The 20758-nt window shown below is 42.2% G+C and overlaps 1 protein-coding gene across 4 annotated transcripts in view; it reads left to right on the plus strand.

Annotated features, from left to right (window-relative positions):
- Positions 1 to 20758, plus strand: part of Gria1 (glutamate ionotropic receptor AMPA type subunit 1) — a 303637-nt gene that overhangs the window by 158450 nt on the left and 124429 nt on the right. For 3 of the 4 annotated variants that reach the window (XM_026388267.2, XM_026388268.2, XM_026388270.2), the window contains exons 3-5: positions 1902 to 2141; positions 4655 to 4839; positions 9668 to 9721. In XM_026388267.2, coding sequence (XP_026244052.1) covers positions 1902 to 2141; positions 4655 to 4839; positions 9668 to 9721 — 479 coding nt within the window. The remainder of the gene's footprint in view (positions 1 to 1901; positions 2142 to 4654; positions 4840 to 9667; positions 9722 to 20758) is intronic. The other variant, XM_026388274.2, reaches the window with a different exon arrangement.

Here is a 20758-nt window from a genome sequence, read left to right on the forward strand (position 1 = left end):
AAATCTCAAAACTCTTTGAGCTTTTGCATAAGGAAGTGAAACAATGTATTTTGTTTTGTTTTAATTAATGCTTCTAGGTGGAGAATGGATTTCGTTGCTAAATATAAAATGTCATAAAGCTTGAGGCCATGAATACACCTTCACATATCAGGAGAGCTATAGATTGGATTAAAAGCAAGTATTCTGTGAGGTTGTGGCTTCAAAGAGCCGTCTGTCAGTGGCCAGGCACCTGAAGAGGTAGTGAGTCCCCAGAAACTGGAAGTATGCAAGCAGATGTTACTGATGGCTGCTGGTTTCCTGTAAATGGCATGCATGCTCATTTTCAGTAGGAGTTGGACAGATGACTCAGGTGGCTGAGTTGGCATCTCTTAAGAAACACTGATCTTTCAAGTCCACTATCTGTAGGGACTTACTGAGAACTCACAAAAGACCATTTGGCCCCAAGGCTAACTGCATTCTTTATTGCAACATGACCCAAAGGATCTTCAAATCCACGTTAAAAGTATGAGCCAAAAAGAGATCCTACGGGCAAATCAATTTGGTAAACTCTAGATTAAAGTTGAACAGGACACCTCACAATCCTTTATGTAGCTAGTGTGCATATGAAACTCCAAGACAGGGACAGGGCACACAATATTTCCCAATTTATTTGACCAAACAAGACTTTTCTTGTTCAGAGATTCTCATCTTGTGGAACTAATGTTTCATGGGACACGTCTTGGAGACCCCATGTTAAAGGTCGTATCGTGTCATGAGCAGGTGATGTGGTAGGAAACAAAGGTTCTAAGAGCATTAACTTTTTATCTTAAAAGAAAAAATAATACCTGATAATATCCAAGTTATAAGGTTGTAATGAGGGTTAAAAGCCCAATATATGTGAAAGGAGTGCAGAATACTCTTATTGTGATGAAGAAGCTGATGTTCCTCACTATTCACATTGGGAGGGTAATTTTCAGGCACTGGGGATAACTTTTGGGTTGGTCTCCTTATAGGGGCAAAGACTGTGAACTCTATCCCATATCAGATAGTAAAATCGGGTTTAGGAACTGACTGACGAGAGTTCAATCCCGGGCTCTTGGTCTTATTAGCATTATATTCTAACCAGCAATGTCGTCGACCACAAACCAGGACTGGTAACCGTGCTGGGATCCTACAAAGTGGATCCTGGGGGGATGTTCACACAGCTAAGCTATTTCTATGTCTGAGACACTGGGGGGCCAGAAAATCAGCCAACAGGAGTACAAACACCAAATGAGATCAACAGAGAAGTGTACATGGAGAGCCACAGGCCAGGCTGGGAAAATCAACACTTGTCTCCTTAAACATATATCAACAGCAACAGCCAGGAGACATCCTTCTTCCTATAGCCTTTTTCTTTAAATATTTTGCCTGATAGTGACGATCAATGAAAATGTAAAGATTGCTGGATGAAGAGTCAAGAGATCTGCCCGACTCAGATTTGCACTAGATGTGCTACTTGAATGTATCCATTAGCTTTCTGATCCTTGGTTTCCTCCTTTAGAAAAATGTCCCGATCATCCCTTTCTTGCATTAACAGGGCCATTATAGAGACAAAGTGAGATAACATAGTAAAACACTTCGTATACATGATTACTATAGTTAGTAACCATGATAGCATCCAGCACGTAATAGGCACTGGATTTAGACAGATGGCTGGGAGATTAGACAGATGAATGGGTGAACAGGAGGGAGAGATGGACAGGTGAATGGATTGGTGTATTGCGGGCATGGGTGGATGGATTGGTTTGATGGATGGGTGGATGGCTAGATAATAGATAGTAGACAGGTGATGGGTTGGATGGATTTGTTTTTCAGCTCTCTGACAACTGGTTTACAGCATCTCCTATCCATCCATTAATCCTTCTCTCTTTCTCTTCTAGTCTGTTCCCAGTTCTCCAAAGGAGTCTACGCCATCTTTGGGTTCTATGAACGAAGGACTGTCAATATGTTAACCTCCTTTTGCGGGGCCCTCCACGTGTGCTTCATTACGCCGAGCTTTCCTGTCGACACATCCAATCAGTTTGTCCTCCAGCTGCGCCCTGAACTGCAGGATGCCCTCATCAGCATCATTGACCATTACAAGTGGCAGAAATTTGTCTACATTTATGATGCCGACCGGGGTAAGCCAAGGATTAGGGAAGGAGGCTGTTAAGCAATGGAGAGAAAATGATCAGCTAGAGGAAGAATAATGCCACCCTGTCCCTTTGAAAAACATGATCCAAAATGCTTTCCTTCTGTGGACGGGTGTATCAGTAGCTAATCTCTAATCCACAGTGTGGAAACACACCCTTTGGGAGAGTAATCCTCTTAACACACCAGTCCCTCTATTGCTCACCAGACTCCTGGGTTCTCTCCCCTCTGTGCCTTAGTTTTAAGACTACATAATGTGGATAAAATTCTCTGTCTCATTGCCTCATCTCTATAATAAAGGCAAAAGGTCTCTGCTTCATAAACGTGTAAATGAGATAATGACTAGGAAGCGCTTGTTTGGTGCCTATGACCTGATAAATTCTCAAAAATCTCCATATATTTTACCTTCTATCATCATCATCATCATCATCATCATCATCCCTCTCAGAGCTTTGTAATTTCTGCCTCCTTTGAATTTTACATCACACTTTCCAAATCAGTGTCTCCTACATTTTCTTCCCCGTCGTGCCTTTGCTCATGCTACTCCCTGTCTGGAACGCACTTCCTTCTCACATCTACCTAGTAAATCCCTCCCCTCTTTTACAGCATGCTCAAACCCCACTTTCTCTAGTCCCTGAGCTTCTGAGTGGGAACTCTTTTCTTTGCTCTGGCCTGGGTGCTGCCCGCCCCTGCACAATGGCTGGTCCATGAGAGCAGAATCGTCATTGGTCTAAACAGGCACATGGAGATGCCAGGCTTGGAAGCAGAGGCAAGGCCCAGGGCCCTGATGTGTTTGCCTGTGTGAAGTCTTAGGAGGTTTTTGAGGAGGACAGCAGCTTGTGCAAATGGTTTTGCAGGCAGTTAGGCAGCTGTTATTCAGAAAGGAAGGAGCCAGCAGAGAAAGAGACCAAAAGCATCAAATATTTAAAAAAAAAATTCCCTTTTTTCTTCCCGTTTTGATGATCTCACTTCTTAGACAGTAGTCATCATGGGAGTCACTTGGGGATGGTCTCTTTCAGGACAGTTTTACAGCATAATACAGCTGAGACCTGAAATGGCGAAGCTGACAAAAAAAATGAACTTTGCTTATAGGGGAGCATCTTGAGAATCAACAGAGGACCCCACACTTTTGCTGTGTGACCTTAAACAAATGACAAGTTCTCTCTGAGCCTCAATTTCCACATCTGTAAAATGATATTAGAATAGAGCCTACCTCACAAAATTCAGTGATTTGAAGTACAGACAGCTAGTAGAATAATGCCAAACACATAGGAGATTTTCAGGACACATGAGGCTCAAACACACTCAACAACATGTACTGAAGGCATAACAGAATCAATCTATAGATGATTTTGAAGTCAGGCACCATATTGGTCAGTACAGAAGGGATTAGCAGTGTTACTGGGAGTTGGATATAAGATACATACAAAAGATTAATAGTGCAAGAGCAAATGGGATAGGCAGAATAATTACCTTCTTGAAAAGATATTCATTTCCTCATCCCTGAACCTGAATGTGTGTTTTTGTTATGTGGCAAAGGAGAATTAAGTTTATAGATGAAATTAACTGACCTTTTAATAAGGAGCTTTTCCTGGGTTCTTGGATGGACACAGTGTAATCACAAAGTTCCTTAACTGTGAAAGTAAGGGACAGGAGAGTCAGTGTCAGAGTGATGGGAGAAAGACTTGGTCACCATTGCTGGCTTCAGAGATGAAGCCAAAGGATGCAGGCAGCTTCTAGAAGCTGGAAAGGCAAGAAAATAGTTTCTGCCCTAGAACCTTCAGAAAGCCAACACCCTCATTTTAGCATAAGGATACCCATCTCCAGCATCCGACATCCAGAAGTATAAGATGATAAATTTGTGTTGTGTTAAGCCACAAAGCTTGTGGTAATTTTGTTACAGCAGCAATTAGAAACTAATACACCATCTCAGTCTCAAAGATGGAACTCAACGGTATTGAGGAACAGGCTTCTTCCTCTCATTTAACTGAATCAGAAGAGAGTAGTTAAATTCAGTGCACATTTATTGACCACCTACCGGGTGACAAAGTGTTAGTGATCTATTGAGGGCACATCAAACATCCACAAGTTTGATCAACAGTTCTTAGGTGTCTCTTTAGATGCCAGGTTGGTTCATTTAGTAAACATTTACTGAATGCCCCAAAATAATAACAGCTAACATGTATAAAACCCTTAAAGATATAAAGATTCATTTTACCTTTGAAGAAACTAAAGTTTGCTGAGGCAAATGAACCTGTACAAGATCATGTACCTGATATGTTGGATTTGAATCTCAGATTGTCTCTACTGTTTAGCGTGTCCTGGGAACAGAAACACAAGAGACCCAGTGCCTAAGTCCAGCCTTGCACAGTGAAAGAAAGCTGAAGCTGGGCTTGGCAGAGCCGTGGGGTTGAGGGTAGAGAAAGGAGAGTGCCTGGTGGAAGTGGGGTGGTACCTTCCGATGCTGACAGCCACTTCTCTGTGCTACCTGTCCCACCTCTAGGTTTGTCCGTCCTACAGAAAGTCCTGGACACAGCTGCAGAGAAGAACTGGCAGGTGACAGCAGTCAACATTTTGACAACCACAGAGGAAGGATACCGGATGCTCTTTCAGGATCTGGAGAAGAAAAAGGAGCGTCTGGTGGTGGTGGACTGTGAATCCGAGCGCCTCAATGCCATCCTGGGCCAGGTAGGGGAGAGAGCGGGGACTGGGGCAGGGACTGGAGATGATCCAGGGACAGCCAGGCGACGCACTTTTGCCGTGGGTGTTATAAAGAGGGCTAAAGGAGAGTTCTTAGAGGTGAGATTAGATGCCTTCCATTTCACATTCTGTAAAATTCATAAAATTCAGTTCTGAAATTCCTTGAAGTAGCATAAACAATGAGAACCTTGATACCAAGCTTCAAATGATTCTCAGATGGATGGACCAAAAATTTACCTCCAGTGTTTCCCTTTACTGTTAAAAAATAAACTACACTGCATTTACAGCTCACCAAGTGCCATATCACATCAGGAGCACGGGCTGCAGAGCCAGCTTCCTGCATTCAGCCCCAGGCTGTGTCTCTCACTGATCCGGCATTTGGTATCTCATCGCTTTGGCCCACTGACCTGTTTTTAAGAGTCTAAGGAAGCAGCAGCCTCCTCTCTCCTGTTTCCTTACACGTGGTCTTGCCTCTGAGAAATCAACTGTGTATTCTATGAATAGGCACTGTGACCTCAGTGGTTTTTAGACAGCAAACTGTAATTCCAAACTGTAATTCCTCTGGTCTCAGAACTTAAAGCACGTGCCTTCCACGGACTTAGTAGGCCTTTGTGGAGACGGCTTGTCTTTCCAAAATATATTTGTGAATTCTGAGGAGTTAGCAAGGAAGAAGATTTGTAATCATTTTTGAACAGAGCCATATAATAGAAGTTGGTAACTTTAGATACTTGATAACATGACAAGGCTCCTTAATGGCCCTCAAGACCCCAGGGGCCCCCCACAGGGAATCTCAGCACCAACTCAGCAGAAGCCTCAGCAACAGAACAAGGAGAGAGTCTGAAAGTCATGAATTCTTGAAGGCATTAACTCTGTGTGTTCTACTTTATCAAGTGTGGATTTGACTTTCGCTCTTGAAAAGAGAAATCAGCAAAAAAAATATTTCTATTGAGATACAAGTCCTCTGGGCTGGAATCGGGGATTTGAGTCTAGTATTTAAGTGAAGCCATATATGATGATGATTAGAAACAAAAACTCTGGAAACAGACCAGATGGGGTCCAAATCCCAGCTCCAGTGCTAACTAGCTTTGTGACCTTGGGCCAGGTTGTTAATTTTTCTACCTCTCGGGTTCCCACACTATAAGTTGGGAATACTGATAACAACCACTTTTAGAAGACTCACGAGGAATAACAGCATCAAATCGGTTCATGTGAAGTACTTACAAAAGAGTCAGCCCCCACTAGGAAGTGATACATGTAAACATTTGCTGATTTTCACTAGGCAGAGGGTCAATGAGTGCTGGCTTCTTGAGTCACTTCCGTCTTTGAAAATGAACCAATCTATCTGCAAAATAGAAATGAAGGACCCTGCTCCACAAAACTGATATAAAAAAACTGAAATGAGATAGGAGACGGAGAATGCAATGAATAACAAGTGGTGTCCTTAACAGAGGGATGACTTTTCCTTTATGCTGCTGTGTCTTGAGGGCTGACAGTACACCACACACCATCTCATACCCTTTCCAGGCACAGTCACATTCCCACTCACACCAACTCTATGAAACAGCCCCTAAAAAATGACATATTTTTATATATGAAGAAAAGAGGGATTATACTTGCCTGAGGTCTCACTGCTGATGTATAAGAAAAGCAGGAAGTCAAATCCAGCTGTGTTTGTCTCTGGGGGGCCCAACCTATCAAAAATACAATTCTTCTGCCTCTACATCTATAGCTACCTCCTCTGTCAAAGGGTACATTTGTTTTTTATAAGGTAGTGAATTGTTTGTAAGCGTGATTTAGATTTTAGTTTATTTATACTCTTTTCTAATCATTTCATTCTTCACTTCTGAAAAGTAACACCGAAGATTTAAAAGGATCTTACAGATCACTTGATTGATTGCTTATGCTCACATTTTACCAGTGAGGTGACAATGTTCAAATTGAATGATTTGCCTTGGGCTCAGATGAGTTCTTAGTGATAGTGCTCAGTCTACAACTTCCACCTCTGATTTGCAAGCTGACACTGTTGGTACCATCCAAGATGATCTCACATTCAATAACGAAAGTCTTCTCGGTCTAATATAAAATGTTCTGCCTGCCCAAAAGGAGGTAGTGATTTTAAATTTCAAATAGGGAATTAATTGTGGGCTTCTCTCTCCAGCCCCCCAGCTAGAATGTAAGCTCTATGAAGACAGGGATTTTTTTTTAATTTTCTTTTCTTCTGTATCCATAGTTCCTTGAACAGGGCTTCCTTAAGTATTCAATAACTATGTTTTCAGTGAATTGAAAGAAAAAGAAATTGATGAAGGCTCAAAGAAAAATCTCAAGTGTGAACTGTGTCTGGATTTTTCCAGGTGGCCATGTAGGTGAAGGAAAGGCTGAGTTGGGAGGCCCAGAGGGCAGGTGAAGACCCAGGTTCACAGCACGGTTAGCAGGTTGAGCGAAGGGTGCTGGGTATGTACTAGAGATGACTGCAGGTAGCACAGCACAGGAGTGAATATCCTTGGGAACCGTTCTAAAGAGATAGAGGTTTGTTGTATAAACAGTGGGAAGTCAGTGAAGGTTTATGAACAAAAAATAGCGTTGTTAGAATGTTATGCCTTATCAATAAATAAGACACTGAATTATATAATGCAGTCATTAAGTATAGAAGGAATAAGAGGAGACAGTAGAAGAGAACCACTTGGGTGCTATTCATCACATCGCCCTGTTTTATTGTCTTCATGGTGTGTCTCACCTGCTGAAATCGCATTCATTTCTCTATTTATATATTTACCATCTGGCTCCCTACTAAAATGGCAACTCGGCTCAATGAGGTCATGGGGACCTTGCTTTATTTGTTCTTAAGTGCATAACACAACACATTGTATAATGCCTGGCATCTAGTCTATGTTCAATAAACATTCATTGAACAGATTAATTAGTCATAGAAGACTTTACAGAGGAGTTGAGATGAAAGCTTCGCCATAAAAGATAAATAATCAAAGAGAGGAGGCAAGGCCATTACCATGCAAAGATGGTGAAAGCAGGTGATATCACAGAAATGAAATTTGAGTCAATGAGGTCATTGAGGTGAGGTGGAATTGCACATCTCATTTATAACACATTTCTCTGTTTGTAACCGTTTGTGCATTTATCTGCTTGTCTGTTTATGAGGGATCCCCTCCCAGTTGGGCGTAGCCTCTTTGCAGGGGAGGCTGTATGCTAGTTTCCCCCAGCGCCCATGGTGTTGCCAGCAGGGTGCTTCACGCATAGTAAGCAATTAATTAATATTTGTTAAATGAAGTTAGTGAAGGAGGGAAAGCAGGTCAACGGATAGGTAGTGAAAAAATGGACCCGAATGTCAGTATGAGGTAGGACTACACAAAAATCACTAATTTTTATTAGTCAAAAGTCATCATTTGTTTTTTCCTATGCATCCATCTGAACTTTCATCTTGCAAGAACTATACTTTCTGAAACATCATTTATTTGTTATTCTGGGTTTATTAAAAGTTGAATAGGTTTTTTGATAATGGTATCTCATTGTCGAAGGGGCAGCAAAGCATTTGACAAGCAGATAAAAAAGTAATGAAGAATGATTAATAAAACTATCATCCCAATAGTCTTTGAGCTCTGTGGTCTGCAATTTCACAACCTCACCACTGTTTGAGAGCATTTATTGTGTGTGCTTGCATTTAATTATCCCCCACATAAAAAAAAGTGAGCCACTGTGCACATACATCCAATTAAGTAGATGTCTGAATGTGGACTTTAATAACCTTGAAAATTTATTCAGTCAGAGAAGCAGCCTGAGTGCTTCTCATATGTTTTATGTCTCCCTGCAACCATGCAGGGGGAAAGGCACTGAGCAGGGTAGGCTAACCCCAATATGATGATTAAAGAAAAAAGAAAGAAATAGATCAAGTTAATTTCCAGGCCAGCAAGGGCCAGAGCCACAGCCTGCAGTCAGCTTGTCCTTGTTGGGTGGTGTGACTGGCTACCCAAGTAGATATCTGGGTAGTTCTTTCCATAAATATTTTTCTTGCCTGCAGTGATGAGGGACAGCCGGTGTTAGGGGATCAGTAAAGTGTTAGGGGATCCTGGCTCTTAATGATTGACAGTAGTCAGGGATCATACAGAAAGGTTCACAAGTCCAGCACCTGTTCTGACATTGCTACCAGACTACAATGGGATCTGTGCAGATCACTTCTCTTTCCATCTGTCCAGTAAGGGTTAGGACCAGATGATCCTTTCTAGCTTCCAAGGTGAGTGTCCTATTAATGTCTGAGTACCCAACTGGCTTAGGAAGGAAAGCAAAAAATTCAGGGAAAGAGAGAAGGGCATCTGCATATGGTCAATGCAAAATGTTGAAGGTAAAGAACATAGAATTATCTACCCACCCATGGGACCATCCAAGCAACAAACACTCTCATGACAGTGACAGGGGATTCCATGCAACATAAGATCCCCACTTACAGGATGGACAATCTCCATGTGCATGGAAGGCTTTATGGAAGGAGTGCAGTGAGCTCCCTAGGGTTCCAGTAATGCCACTCTGTACCTGGAATCAGAAAAACAAATGATTTCAAATCCTACATTTGCCTCTTAATAGCTGAACAACTTTAAGGAGCTTAATCAATCTGTCTATTGTTATTCCTCATCTGCAAAATAAGGATACTAACAATGTCACCATCGTTGGACAATTGGCATATCACAGTTTGTGTACTTGGAAGAGCACATTGTAAATACTCAATGTCCATTACTAGTGCTGTTATTACTGTTATTGTAGCTTTAACAATTAGTATGTCTGATGAGGCCCTTCCTATTGTGTTTTGTAGATTATAAAGCTAGAGAAGAATGGCATTGGCTACCACTACATCCTGGCAAATCTGGTGAGTAGAGCCTGGCAAGCCATAAGCTCAGGCCTTTTTGCATTTGGGTTCCTAGTTGGCTTCTGTGGACCCTGCCTGGTGTAAACTGGGTGGAAGGGGCAGCTCAGAATTTAATACTAAGTCTTGGCATTGCCAAATTTACCTTTTTCCTCTGGATCCTGCTTCTAAACCACAGCATACTGTCTGAACTTCTGACTGTCCTTGAGAGACAGTTACTGTGCTCACAAGTCCCTCTTTCATGGGCTCTGCCCCTCAATAATAAGGACAAAGTCATCACATCTTTGAATGGATATGAGCTGTCTCCATGCTTTGGGCCCTCTGTTTTGAACTCAAAGACAGCTTTACTTTTCATAAGCACAAAACATTCAAATCATAATGATGCTAATACTGACAAATCTTTAACCCCAAACCATCTTCCAGCATGAATGATATTATGTCCATTTCATATTTATCCATTTTTCTATATGGCATAGATAAGCCTGTCTTTTAAAAAATTGTTTTCATTTTGATGTGCCGCAGTTCTTTTTATTGAGTGTAATTATTCTCCATGTCACAAACACTTGGTTTACCGGATCATTTTCTGTACACACTGTCTTACCTAGCAGCCACCATGTGCCATTATGTGTTTCCTTTGTCAAGTCCGTTCTCCCGGTGCCGTGACTGACACATCTACCCGTTTTTAACATGAGGTTTGATTCCCACAGCTCTTTTTTTCTCAAAGTCAAATGTAATTTTGTTTCTCATGTAGTCTTATTTTCAAAGGTTTTATTAAGTTGTAATTCACATGCCAAACAACTCACTCATTTACACTGTACCATGTAATGGTTGTTCATATATTCACAGTTATGAAACTATCACTCTGATCTTATCTTAAAACCTTTCACCACCCCAACAACCCATATCCATAAGCAGTCACTGTTCATCACTTCCAAACTCCCCAGCCCTGTGTAACCATCACTGATTTGCATTCTCTCTCTCTGCATTTTATTGTTAAACAATATTCCATCACATAGATATACCATTTTTGCTCACCTATTAACAATTGATGGACACTTTGGGTGGTTTACATTTGGGTTGATTGTAAATAATGCTGCTTTGAACATGATTGCACAAGCTTTTCTCTTGAAACTTTACCAAGGAGTGAAATGTCTGGGTTGTGTGCTAAACTCTATATTTAATTTTGGCTTTGTTCTGTTTTGGGTTTTTTTTTTTGTGGTACTGGGACTTGAACCCACAGATACTCTGCCACTGAGCTACATCTCCAGCATTGGCAATTTTTAATTTTTTTTTTTTTTTTTTTTTTTTTAGTGAGACAGAGTCTCACTACTTTGTCCTAGCTGATCTCAAACTTGCAATCCTCCTTCCTTGACCTCCCAAGTTGCTGAAACTTCAAGCATGCACCACCACATCCAGTTACATTTAACATTTTGAGGAACTCTAACATTATTTTCCAAAGTGGCTGCAGTTCCCATTGAATTTTTTTAACATTATTTTGTTATAGTATATTTTATAATAATGCCTTTATTTTATTTATTTATTTTTATGTGGTACTGAGGATTGAACCCAGGGCCTCATACTTGCTAGGCAAACACTCTACCACTAAGCTACAACCCCAGCCTTGAATATTAATCAATAACAAACTTTGCCTTGTATCGGGTTTCCCTTAATGGTAGCGTTTGTCTACAAAGTTTGTCACACTGGCCCATCTTCATAATTTCCCATGTTTCCATTATGTTGTGATTGTTAACTTTTTATCTATAGTAAATTTTCTATTGTAATCCAGCTTAACTGAACATGTATGTTATTTTGTATCATTTTGTATTATTTAACCTTATTATTACTCTAAGCAGTAATTATCCATTGATCAAAAGATTGATATTTTGTACTTATTTTTGGAGTAAAGGTTGTTAGTTAAGGCACAAGATCCAGTGCATAGATCTAAAAAATGGAACCCAGACATCCTTCCCAATCTTAAAATGTGCCCTTCTTTCTGGTGGGTCTTTAGCCTTTGATAAGTTCTTGCTTTACCCTTCTTTATCCTTCAAAACCTCCTTGCCTTGACAATTCCAGTATTTCAGGCTCAAGACTGGAAGTAAGAAGGGTTTATTGAGGTAGGTTCATTTAGACCCAGATGTTAATGGCTAGATATATTACCTTTCTCACAGATATTTGCATTTTAAATAAGTGATGACTGCATAAAGTCTTTTGGGGAACCAAGATTCTCATACCCAACAGAACAATTATAAAAAATGAAATTTTTGACTTAAGAGTAAGGAAAGCCCTTGACAGCTCTCAAATCCCAGATATGTAGAAGGGACTTTGGAAATCAACTCCATCTAAATCTACTTAGCTTGTAGGGAAACAGAGCCAGCAAGGGGCCATGACTTACAGTACCATAGTGTCACATAGCCAGTCAACAATAGAGCTACATCTAGCACCAAGATTAGCAGCCACAGCCACTGCTTTTCCCAAGACCTCAGGATATCTCTCAGTGAGACCTTGTAGACATCATGCTGCTTGGGAACACACAGAACAATGACAGGGGCATGCATAATTATCTCTTTTGGGTGAGATAGAAATTACACATCAGTGGCCTCATAGCTCCTGAAAGACCCCAGGTAATTAGATCGCCAGCCTCCATCTGTTGCCTGGTGACCCCTCAGTTACGGCATCCTTGAGTCAGCCCCTTGGGTTGCTACATACTTCTGATCTGCATTTTTCTTCTTCTGACCTAATGAGTTCTCAACTCTTACAACTACCAGCTAATAGGATGCAAATGGCGTATACCGTCCAAATACAAAAGACTTGCATGTTCCAATAGATTAGTTGATAATTAGGCTTCAAATTACTAATTAATTCAGTTTGAAACATAGTCAAGTATTTGGTGTGTTTCTTCCTCGTTCAGAGGAATCACACAATTTATAAGATAATAATTTTTTAGAAATTCAGCCACATAATTAGCCTGCTGTTACATGAAACTGACCTCTCCTTCAGAGTGCTTGTGACTAGGGGGTAATTATAGCGACCAAAGAAGCCTGTGAAAAAGAGGGACATATGCTTTCCTTTTGTAGTCCTTTCTGTTCATGTCAGGATGCATGAGCTCAAAGTAGCAATAGCAGTCTTTTGTGGGTCAATTTGGAAGGTGCTTGCAGGATTCAGGTAGCCACTATTGGAGGACTTCTGGAAGAGAGTGGGGAAAGAAGTGGCTCAGGGAAGAGAGTTTATGTATGAACCCCAAAAAGTAAAAATAAAAAGCCCTAATTTATATCCAGATACCACTTGGAGCTAGCTTTGTGCTCTTTGGCAACTCACCATCCCTCAGTTTCCCCATCTGTCCATTGTAAGTAACAATTCCTGCTCCTCCCACTTATAGAGTCATCAGGGAAGAGCCAAATACATTTCCAAATGCCACCATCATTTGAGGAGTTAAAGCACTCTGCACAAGTGGAGAATTCCTACTTGATAGACTGAATCCACCCATATCTATGTATTCACATATTGTTTGTATTTCCATACACATATGATTACATGTGTATTCCTATTGTGTACATATTTAATAGGATGAATGCACATTTCTATAACACTGATACGCTCATAAAGTGAACATGAACCATGCTGAAATTGGAAAGCTATGCCTCTGCTTCTTTATTTTTCAAAATCAATTTTTTTTTTAGCTATAACTCACATGCCATGCATTTAAAGTAATTGTTCTTAATATGTTCACAGAATGGTGCAATGATCACCACAATTCCTTTTAGAATATGTTTATCACATTAAAAAGAAACTCCATAACTGTTAGTGGTCATTCCCCATTTCTCCTCAGCCACACACTCTCCCCCATTCTCTTTCCAGCCCTGCCCCTCAGCCCCAGGTAATCTCTTGTCTACTTTCTGTCTCCATATATTTGTCATTTCTGGACATGCCTTTTTTTTTCTATCCCATGCCCATCCGACTCTAATTATGTGTCTTGACCTTTACCATACTCCTCGAGGGTCATAACATTATCCCCATTTTTCGGATAAAGAAAATGAGGTTCAGGAAGTATAAGTGACTTTCAGATCAAGTGTTTATAAAGTGATAGAGCAGGGCTTCCCCGCCACGTCCATGGAACCCAAGGTCTGCATTCTTAATACAGTGTGTGCCCTGTGACAGCCGGGTATGAGAGAGACAGAGGAAGGTGTGGGGGCAGTGTGGGGGGTCCTTGACAAGAAGATTTGAGTTCAAATCTTGCCTACTGTGGCCATGATTTCTCTAGAATTCAAACTCAGGCTCTCAAACTCCTGTAAAATGCCTGTTCCATTGTATATTGGTGGAATTCCATTAAAATAACCATTTCTAGTGAGACAGAATCAGAGGGAGAGATGGTGGGGCCAGGTCACACCAGGTCTTATTGGGGAACCTGTGGTCCAGGGAAGTCAGCCATTTCTCCCACATGCTTGCAGATCAACTCCTGTGGAATGTGACAGTTGAAGGTTTTCTTCCATACGGCAGCCTGTCCAACCCCCAGCTCTGTACTGCTGCCCCTCTGCTCTGTCAGCCCTGAGAAGAAACTGTTCTCTAGTCTCCTTGCCCCCCTACAGTGTCAAATCTGTCAACTCCTTCTGTAAGGCTGAGCCCACCCACTTTCCTCAGTGCCTCTCCTGCTGCCAACTCAATACCATACAGGGTCATGTTTGGTTTCTATAGCGTCTGGCTTAGGCAGATGGCAGGGGGGTTGTTGGGGAAGTGGGATCTGGGGTCAGACAGAGTAGGGTTTTAAACTTATTGACTGTGTGATATTAGTCAACTTTCTTTCACTCTCTGAGTTTTCATGGCCTTATCTCTCTACAAAAGGAATGATGAAATTATCTACCTCCTCATCGGGCATTAGGAGAATTAAGCAAGAAAATGTATGTAAAGTGCTCATCGTAATACGTGATCCCACATAGTCACTTAATAAATATAGGTAATTACCACCATAATATTCACCATTGTCGTTATTATCATCATCACTAGTGAAGAAGAAGACATTTGTGTCTGGAGATAAAGAATCCAATTTTAGGTTCCTCAACCCAATTTTAGACATCCTCAGAAGATGACGTCTGCACTCACACATCACCTGCACTTAAGGGCAAAATCCTCATGTCTATGCTAAAGAATCCAGTTAGGAATATGCAGATGCATATGTAGATAGAGGCAGGCCTGAGAGGGCTTCTAAGCCACTGCCCATGAAGGGACAGAATCTCCTCCACGGCTTCCCTAACCAGGGACCATCCATCAGGTTTCCACTTGAGCAATTCCCAGTGATGGGGAGCTCATACCTCCAGGGTAGCCCTTCATCTCCAGGGTGCTGACCATGTCCGCGCTCTCCCTTGAACACGTGCAGCCTGTTTTCTGTTCTCTCCTGGTTGCCTTCTCATCCTTTCTGACGCTGCCTGCCCTCTGACTCTTGTAGAACAGGTCTGCAGGCCTTCCACGGAGCAGCCTTTGAGTATTTGAAGTGACCACTGTTCTGAGTCTTTGCTCCTTGCTCCCTGAGCCTGGTCATCTTCCTGTTCTCCCAGTTCTTTCTCACAGGGTTTGGTTCTCACAGACAACTAAATGACTGTCAAATATGGACCAAGCGCGTCTGTTTGCCTGGCACAAGGAGTCCTACGAAACACAATCCTTCACTTTTTTGCCATGGCTGCAATGTGGCCTTGTCTTCCAGCTAGATCAGAACACATAAATTAATGCCAGTGAACAGTCACGTCCTGTGGCAGTCATGCAAGCCCCATAAAGCTACTGTGACAATCAGAGGCTAGAGCAGGCTCAGGGTGTTGCAGGGTGTCTTGGAAGGACCCTGATGCTGTATCCAGGCACCCGCACCCTAGAAAGAGCTTGCCCTCTTCCTGCTTTGAAGAATCCTTGAGAAATAGAGCTGGAGGTGAGCTCATCTTACCAGCTTCTAATTTTACAAGATGGATACTCTGGGTCCGGAGACAGACAGTGATGTTTGAAGTCACCCAGAATTAACAGCAGGGTGGGATTGGGATTTGCAGCAATCACTTGCTGTTTTTCTGTCCCTGACTGTTGCTTTTCTATATTTTCCTGATGTGTCGATGTGCCTGGGTGTGTGTGTGTGTGATGTACATGTGCAGAAGTTGGAGACAGAGGGTCAGAGTGCTCCCTCCTCCTTCCTATGTCCCTCTCAGGGTTTCTATTTGCTAATGGGGCTCATTTTAGTTTATCCTTCCCCTCCCACAACTTTCCTTCAGTTAGAATCCATGACCCCTGACACTGCCAAGAGCCTCTGGGAGGGCAGTGGATGGACAGGAAGGCAAGCCAAGATGCCAAAGGAGGTGGTCCTCCAGAGTAACCCAAGCCTCTCATTGGACAAGTGGAATCTAGGTTACCCTCTGAACTCACCTTCCATCCTCCAAGATAACTCTGTAGAGTTCCAATGACAGTTTCTGCATCTCTCCAAGAAAGGTGAGAAGACAGTCTCATTTTCTGAGTGAGAAAGATGGGTCAAGGGATTGAAAGATCTTGAAAAGGCCATGTGATAAAAGCTAGAATTCAGATTTAAACATCTCCAATGGTAAAGATGAGGCTCCTTCTACAAGGGCCACACTGCCGGCATAAGGAAAATCTTTGCAACTGTGAAGACCGGTGTTATAATGAAGCAAACCCCCCCAAAATAGATTCCCTTCCTCCTGAAACTCCCTGAGCTTTCATTCTGGCTTAGCCACTTACTGGCTGTGAATCCCTGGGCAAGTCAACTCACCCGCTGTACCTTACTGTCTTCATCTATAAATCAGAATATTAATATGTACCTCATAAGTTATAGAAATGCAAGTATAGCAGAATTGCCACAGGCTCCTTACCATTTGTGCAAATCTTTTTTTTTTTTTCTTGTTTTTAGACGGTTTTAGTTTGTTTAAAATTTGGCTCCTTTTTTTTTAATTTGTTCTTTTTAGTCATACATGACAGTAGAGTGTATTTTGACATATTATACATAACTTATCCTAATTAGGATCACATTTTGTGGTCCTACATGATGTGGAGTTTCACTGGCAATGTATTAATATATGAACATAAGTTATGTCCAATTCGTTCTACCATCTTCCCTATACCCTTCCCCTATCTCTTCCCTTCACTCCCCTTTATCTAATCCAATGCAATTCTATTCTTCCTTCCCTCTCACTTATTATGTGTTAGCATCCACATATCAGAGAAAACATTTAGCCTTTGGTTGTTGGGGGTTGGCTTATTTCACTTAGCATGATAGTCTCCAGTTCCATCCATTAATAGAAAATGCCATAACTTCCTTCTTATTTTTGGTTGTGTAATATTCCATTATATATATATTATATATATATATATATATATATATATATATATATATATATATATCCACATATTCTTAATCCATTCATCTGTTGAAGGGCACCTTGGTTGGTTCCATAGCTTAGTTATTGTGAATTGAGCTGCTATAAACATTGATATGGTCACGTCACTCTAGTATGCTGATTTTAAGTCCTTTGGTATATATGGAGAAGTGGTGTAACGGGGTCAAATGGTGGCTCCAGTCAGAATGGCAATTATCAAGAATATAAATAACAATAAATATTGGTGAGGATGTGAAGAAAAAGATTCACTCAAACATTGCTGGTGGAATGTGAATTGGTGCAACCACTATGGAAAAAAGTCTGGAGATTCCTCAGAAAACTTGGAATGGCACACTGTTTTGCTCACGGGGAGTAGATTCATCAAAAGCATCTTCCTGGCTGTCCAATTTGGGGTTCTAATTTTTCTAACTCTATTTGCACTCTAGAGGTATCCAGAAAAAAATTCTCAAAGTCACTCCCTTCAACCACAATGAACAGGAGATTCTGTGAATCTCAAGCATTTGGTGCTTGTATTCACCTACCTTGCAAACCAGACACACCTGGGCTGACTTGAAATGGCCTTTTCCATGCTGGGTCAGCATCCTGTGGGCCACTTCAGATGTGCAGGACCTTGGCTGCAATTGTTCTTCCCAAGCATGGGACCCTCCTTGCCACCACCAACTTAGAAGCATCAAGGAAGGATACACTCACACCTGCGTCAGCAGGTGGTTGGGATGATGTATATGTAGGGAGGCTCAGCCCCCATTTCTCTTTTAGGACAAAAGAGCAAATTACATAGCGGAAGGGAAATGGATCCCCAAGAATCAGAGATCTAGGAGGGTGCTTTCTATGTGCCAGAAACTGTTCTAGGAATGTGAAATTTAATACACCTAGTGTTCACAACAGCCCCGTGAGACAGGCACTATAATAGTCCCTATTTTTCAGCAAAGGATTCTGAGATGCAGAGTGAGTAGCCTGCCTGAGCTCACACAGCTAAGGAGGTGGTACAGCTGAGACTGGAATCAAGGGTCATGTGCACAGGCATTCAATGTGACATGCCACCCTGTCACTGTGACTCTGCACCTAAGCATGCAGGCTCTCCATGCTTGTTCATTTTCCTCCTCACTCATCCAAAGTCTCCTTTTCCATCAAGCTTCCTTACTTCTGATTCGAAGCCTTCCTTGAACGCCAGAGTCAGTTTGGGGTCCACTTATTTTGCCCTACAATTACTCGTGCGTAGTAAGATTGTCCTTTCTTGCTGGACCCTGAGTAATCTGAGAGCAAGGACCAGACCCATCTTTTCATCTTCTACATCCCTATGTCTACGACATGCTTGGCAACATTAAGCACACTTGAATGAATAAGCAAATGGACGGATGAATAAAAAACTAGAATATTCCTGTCCCTGTTTCCAGTGGGTTTCAAATTTACCACATGTTGGGACTTTCATTTTTTCACCAACCATTCCATGTTTGCCTGTTGTACGTGAGGCCCTCTGGATGCATAAACTGGCATTACACCAAAGATGGCCTGGCTCTGTGTCCTTGCCTGGCCTTCCCTGGATGGGAAGGTGATGACCGTGTAAGTGGACGCTATTTGTTTCAAGTGCACCAGGAACTCCATCCATAAGGACTCAGCCATTCCAGAAAAGTATGAAAGCCTGGACTTTGACTTGACTTTGGCCCTTACTCCATAGTTGGCCAGGTCAGATGTCAGTCCTGACCACAAGTTAGAGCAGAATGAAGAGGAGGGGACTCTCTGGAAAACTAACCAATCCCAGGCCAGGTCCTGGATCTCTGTAGTCTTGCAAAAGCCCAGTCTGTGGGGTCTCTGACCTTCTACCACAAAGTGTCAGCATTTTGTCCTAAATCTCAGAAGAGAAAGATTTCTGCGTGTGAGATTCCATCTTTAACAAAGCTTTGTCAATAGTGGACCCCTGTGTGAAAGAGTGAGGCTGTTGTGTTTGGAGACGCCCGTGTGTGCAGGTACCTGACTCCTGCTTTTTCCCAATATTAGCTGACTCAAGCCCAGCTACAATGCCTTATTGACTTATTGGGAGCCAGATAAGCCCATGTGATGACCAGGGATTATACAGGGTGAGGACACCTTAAAGGTTTAGTTTGTCAAAGTGGCTAAAATAGGAAAATGTGAAGCTTTTTAATGCAGAGACATGAGTATTTGAGGACACAATTAAGTCCTTGGCCCAAGAGTATTCCACGAATTCATATATATCCATATTCATGTGCACTCACCTTTAAGATCCCAGAACTGTGGATCAAAGCTGGAAGAGCCCTTAGGAGAGAAATCAACAGGCTCCGAAGTTTCCACACGTTTTTGTTTGAAGCTCTATTTTCACATGGAATCTTGCAGGAGAAACCCACTATGTAAAATAGATTAAAAAAGCAGAGTTGTCTTGGTGGACAAGACAGAGTGGGAAGGTAGGAACCTGTCCTTTCTGTCCTTCCTGCCCTTCTCGTCACTCAACATGGACACTTCTGAATGCCAGCTGCAGGAAGGTAGCTTGAAAGATCATTGATCTAGCTGAGGCCCTTATTTTGTAGATCAATAAACTCACCCCTGGAGAGGTTGAGACAGTTGACCAAGGGCAAAGCACTCATGAGGTTCAAAGACAGGACAGGACTTACGGGGTTGTCCCTAAAACTCTTTTCCTGACACTTTCATTTATGACCTGGTTTACAATAACACACACACACACACACACACACACACACACACACACACACACACAGAGAGAGCAATAAAAAGGCCTCTTTGGTTCACGAGACAAAACAGAGGCTAAGAGGTGAGAGGATTGAAGTTTGTGAGAAAATTGCAGAAACGGTGAGCAACGACTTTCTGTTCCTTTGTCACTTATTGTGTGTGGACCCTGTGAGGGCCAAGGCCCCTACCCTCTAGGAACTCCCAGCCTGGCAGGGCAGATGAGAAGGACCCCAACAGTCTCCATGAGAAAGCTGGGCGGAGCCTAAGATGGAGAAATAAAGTGCTGGGTGACTCAGCGTCCAGGTCCCAGCACAGGACAAAGGAACTGAGGACAAACGTCCTGGTCTCCTGGAAACCTGCTAAGTCTTTCTTTATGAAAAGACACAGGCTGTTCCAAGTGGTTCTTTGCAGGCCAGAAGATAAATGAGCAAGACAGACTGAACTAGTGGTCAGGAGCAGGATGCACAGTGGTTGGGAACGAGCCCCAGCGTCTGGTTACTTGCTGGGACTCTGTGCTCTGTCCCTCGCCAGTTGTGCTGGAGTGGTCAAAAGCCACTCCATAAGATTCAGACTCAAGTTTCTAATTTCTAATTTGCAAATTTTATGACAGCAGTCCCCACTTCACATAACCATTAGGAAGATTAAATGAGGTAATACGAGGAGGGCACTAGCACAGTGCCTCCTGTACAGAACAGGCTTTGTGCATGTTAAACACTATGGCTGTGTGGTCCAAGTCGGCCTCCCATGATTTCTGACATCTGTGGGTTCTGGCCTACCTTCCAGAGCCTCAGAGAACAAATCGTGTTTCTCCTCTCCATGGCAATGCTTCTGAGATTCAAGTACATCCTTCACTTACCCTCTCCCTCTCCCTCTAGTATTTTTTAGGCTGAGCACTGCCTCTTTTTTGCAAGCATTGCTAATGTAACAGGAGTTTCAAACCACACTTCCCTATAACTATTCTCTCTGA

Source organism: Urocitellus parryii, chromosome 1, assembly GCF_045843805.1.
Source record: "Urocitellus parryii isolate mUroPar1 chromosome 1, mUroPar1.hap1, whole genome shotgun sequence".
NCBI classification, from domain to species: Eukaryota; Metazoa; Chordata; class Mammalia; order Rodentia; family Sciuridae; genus Urocitellus; species Urocitellus parryii.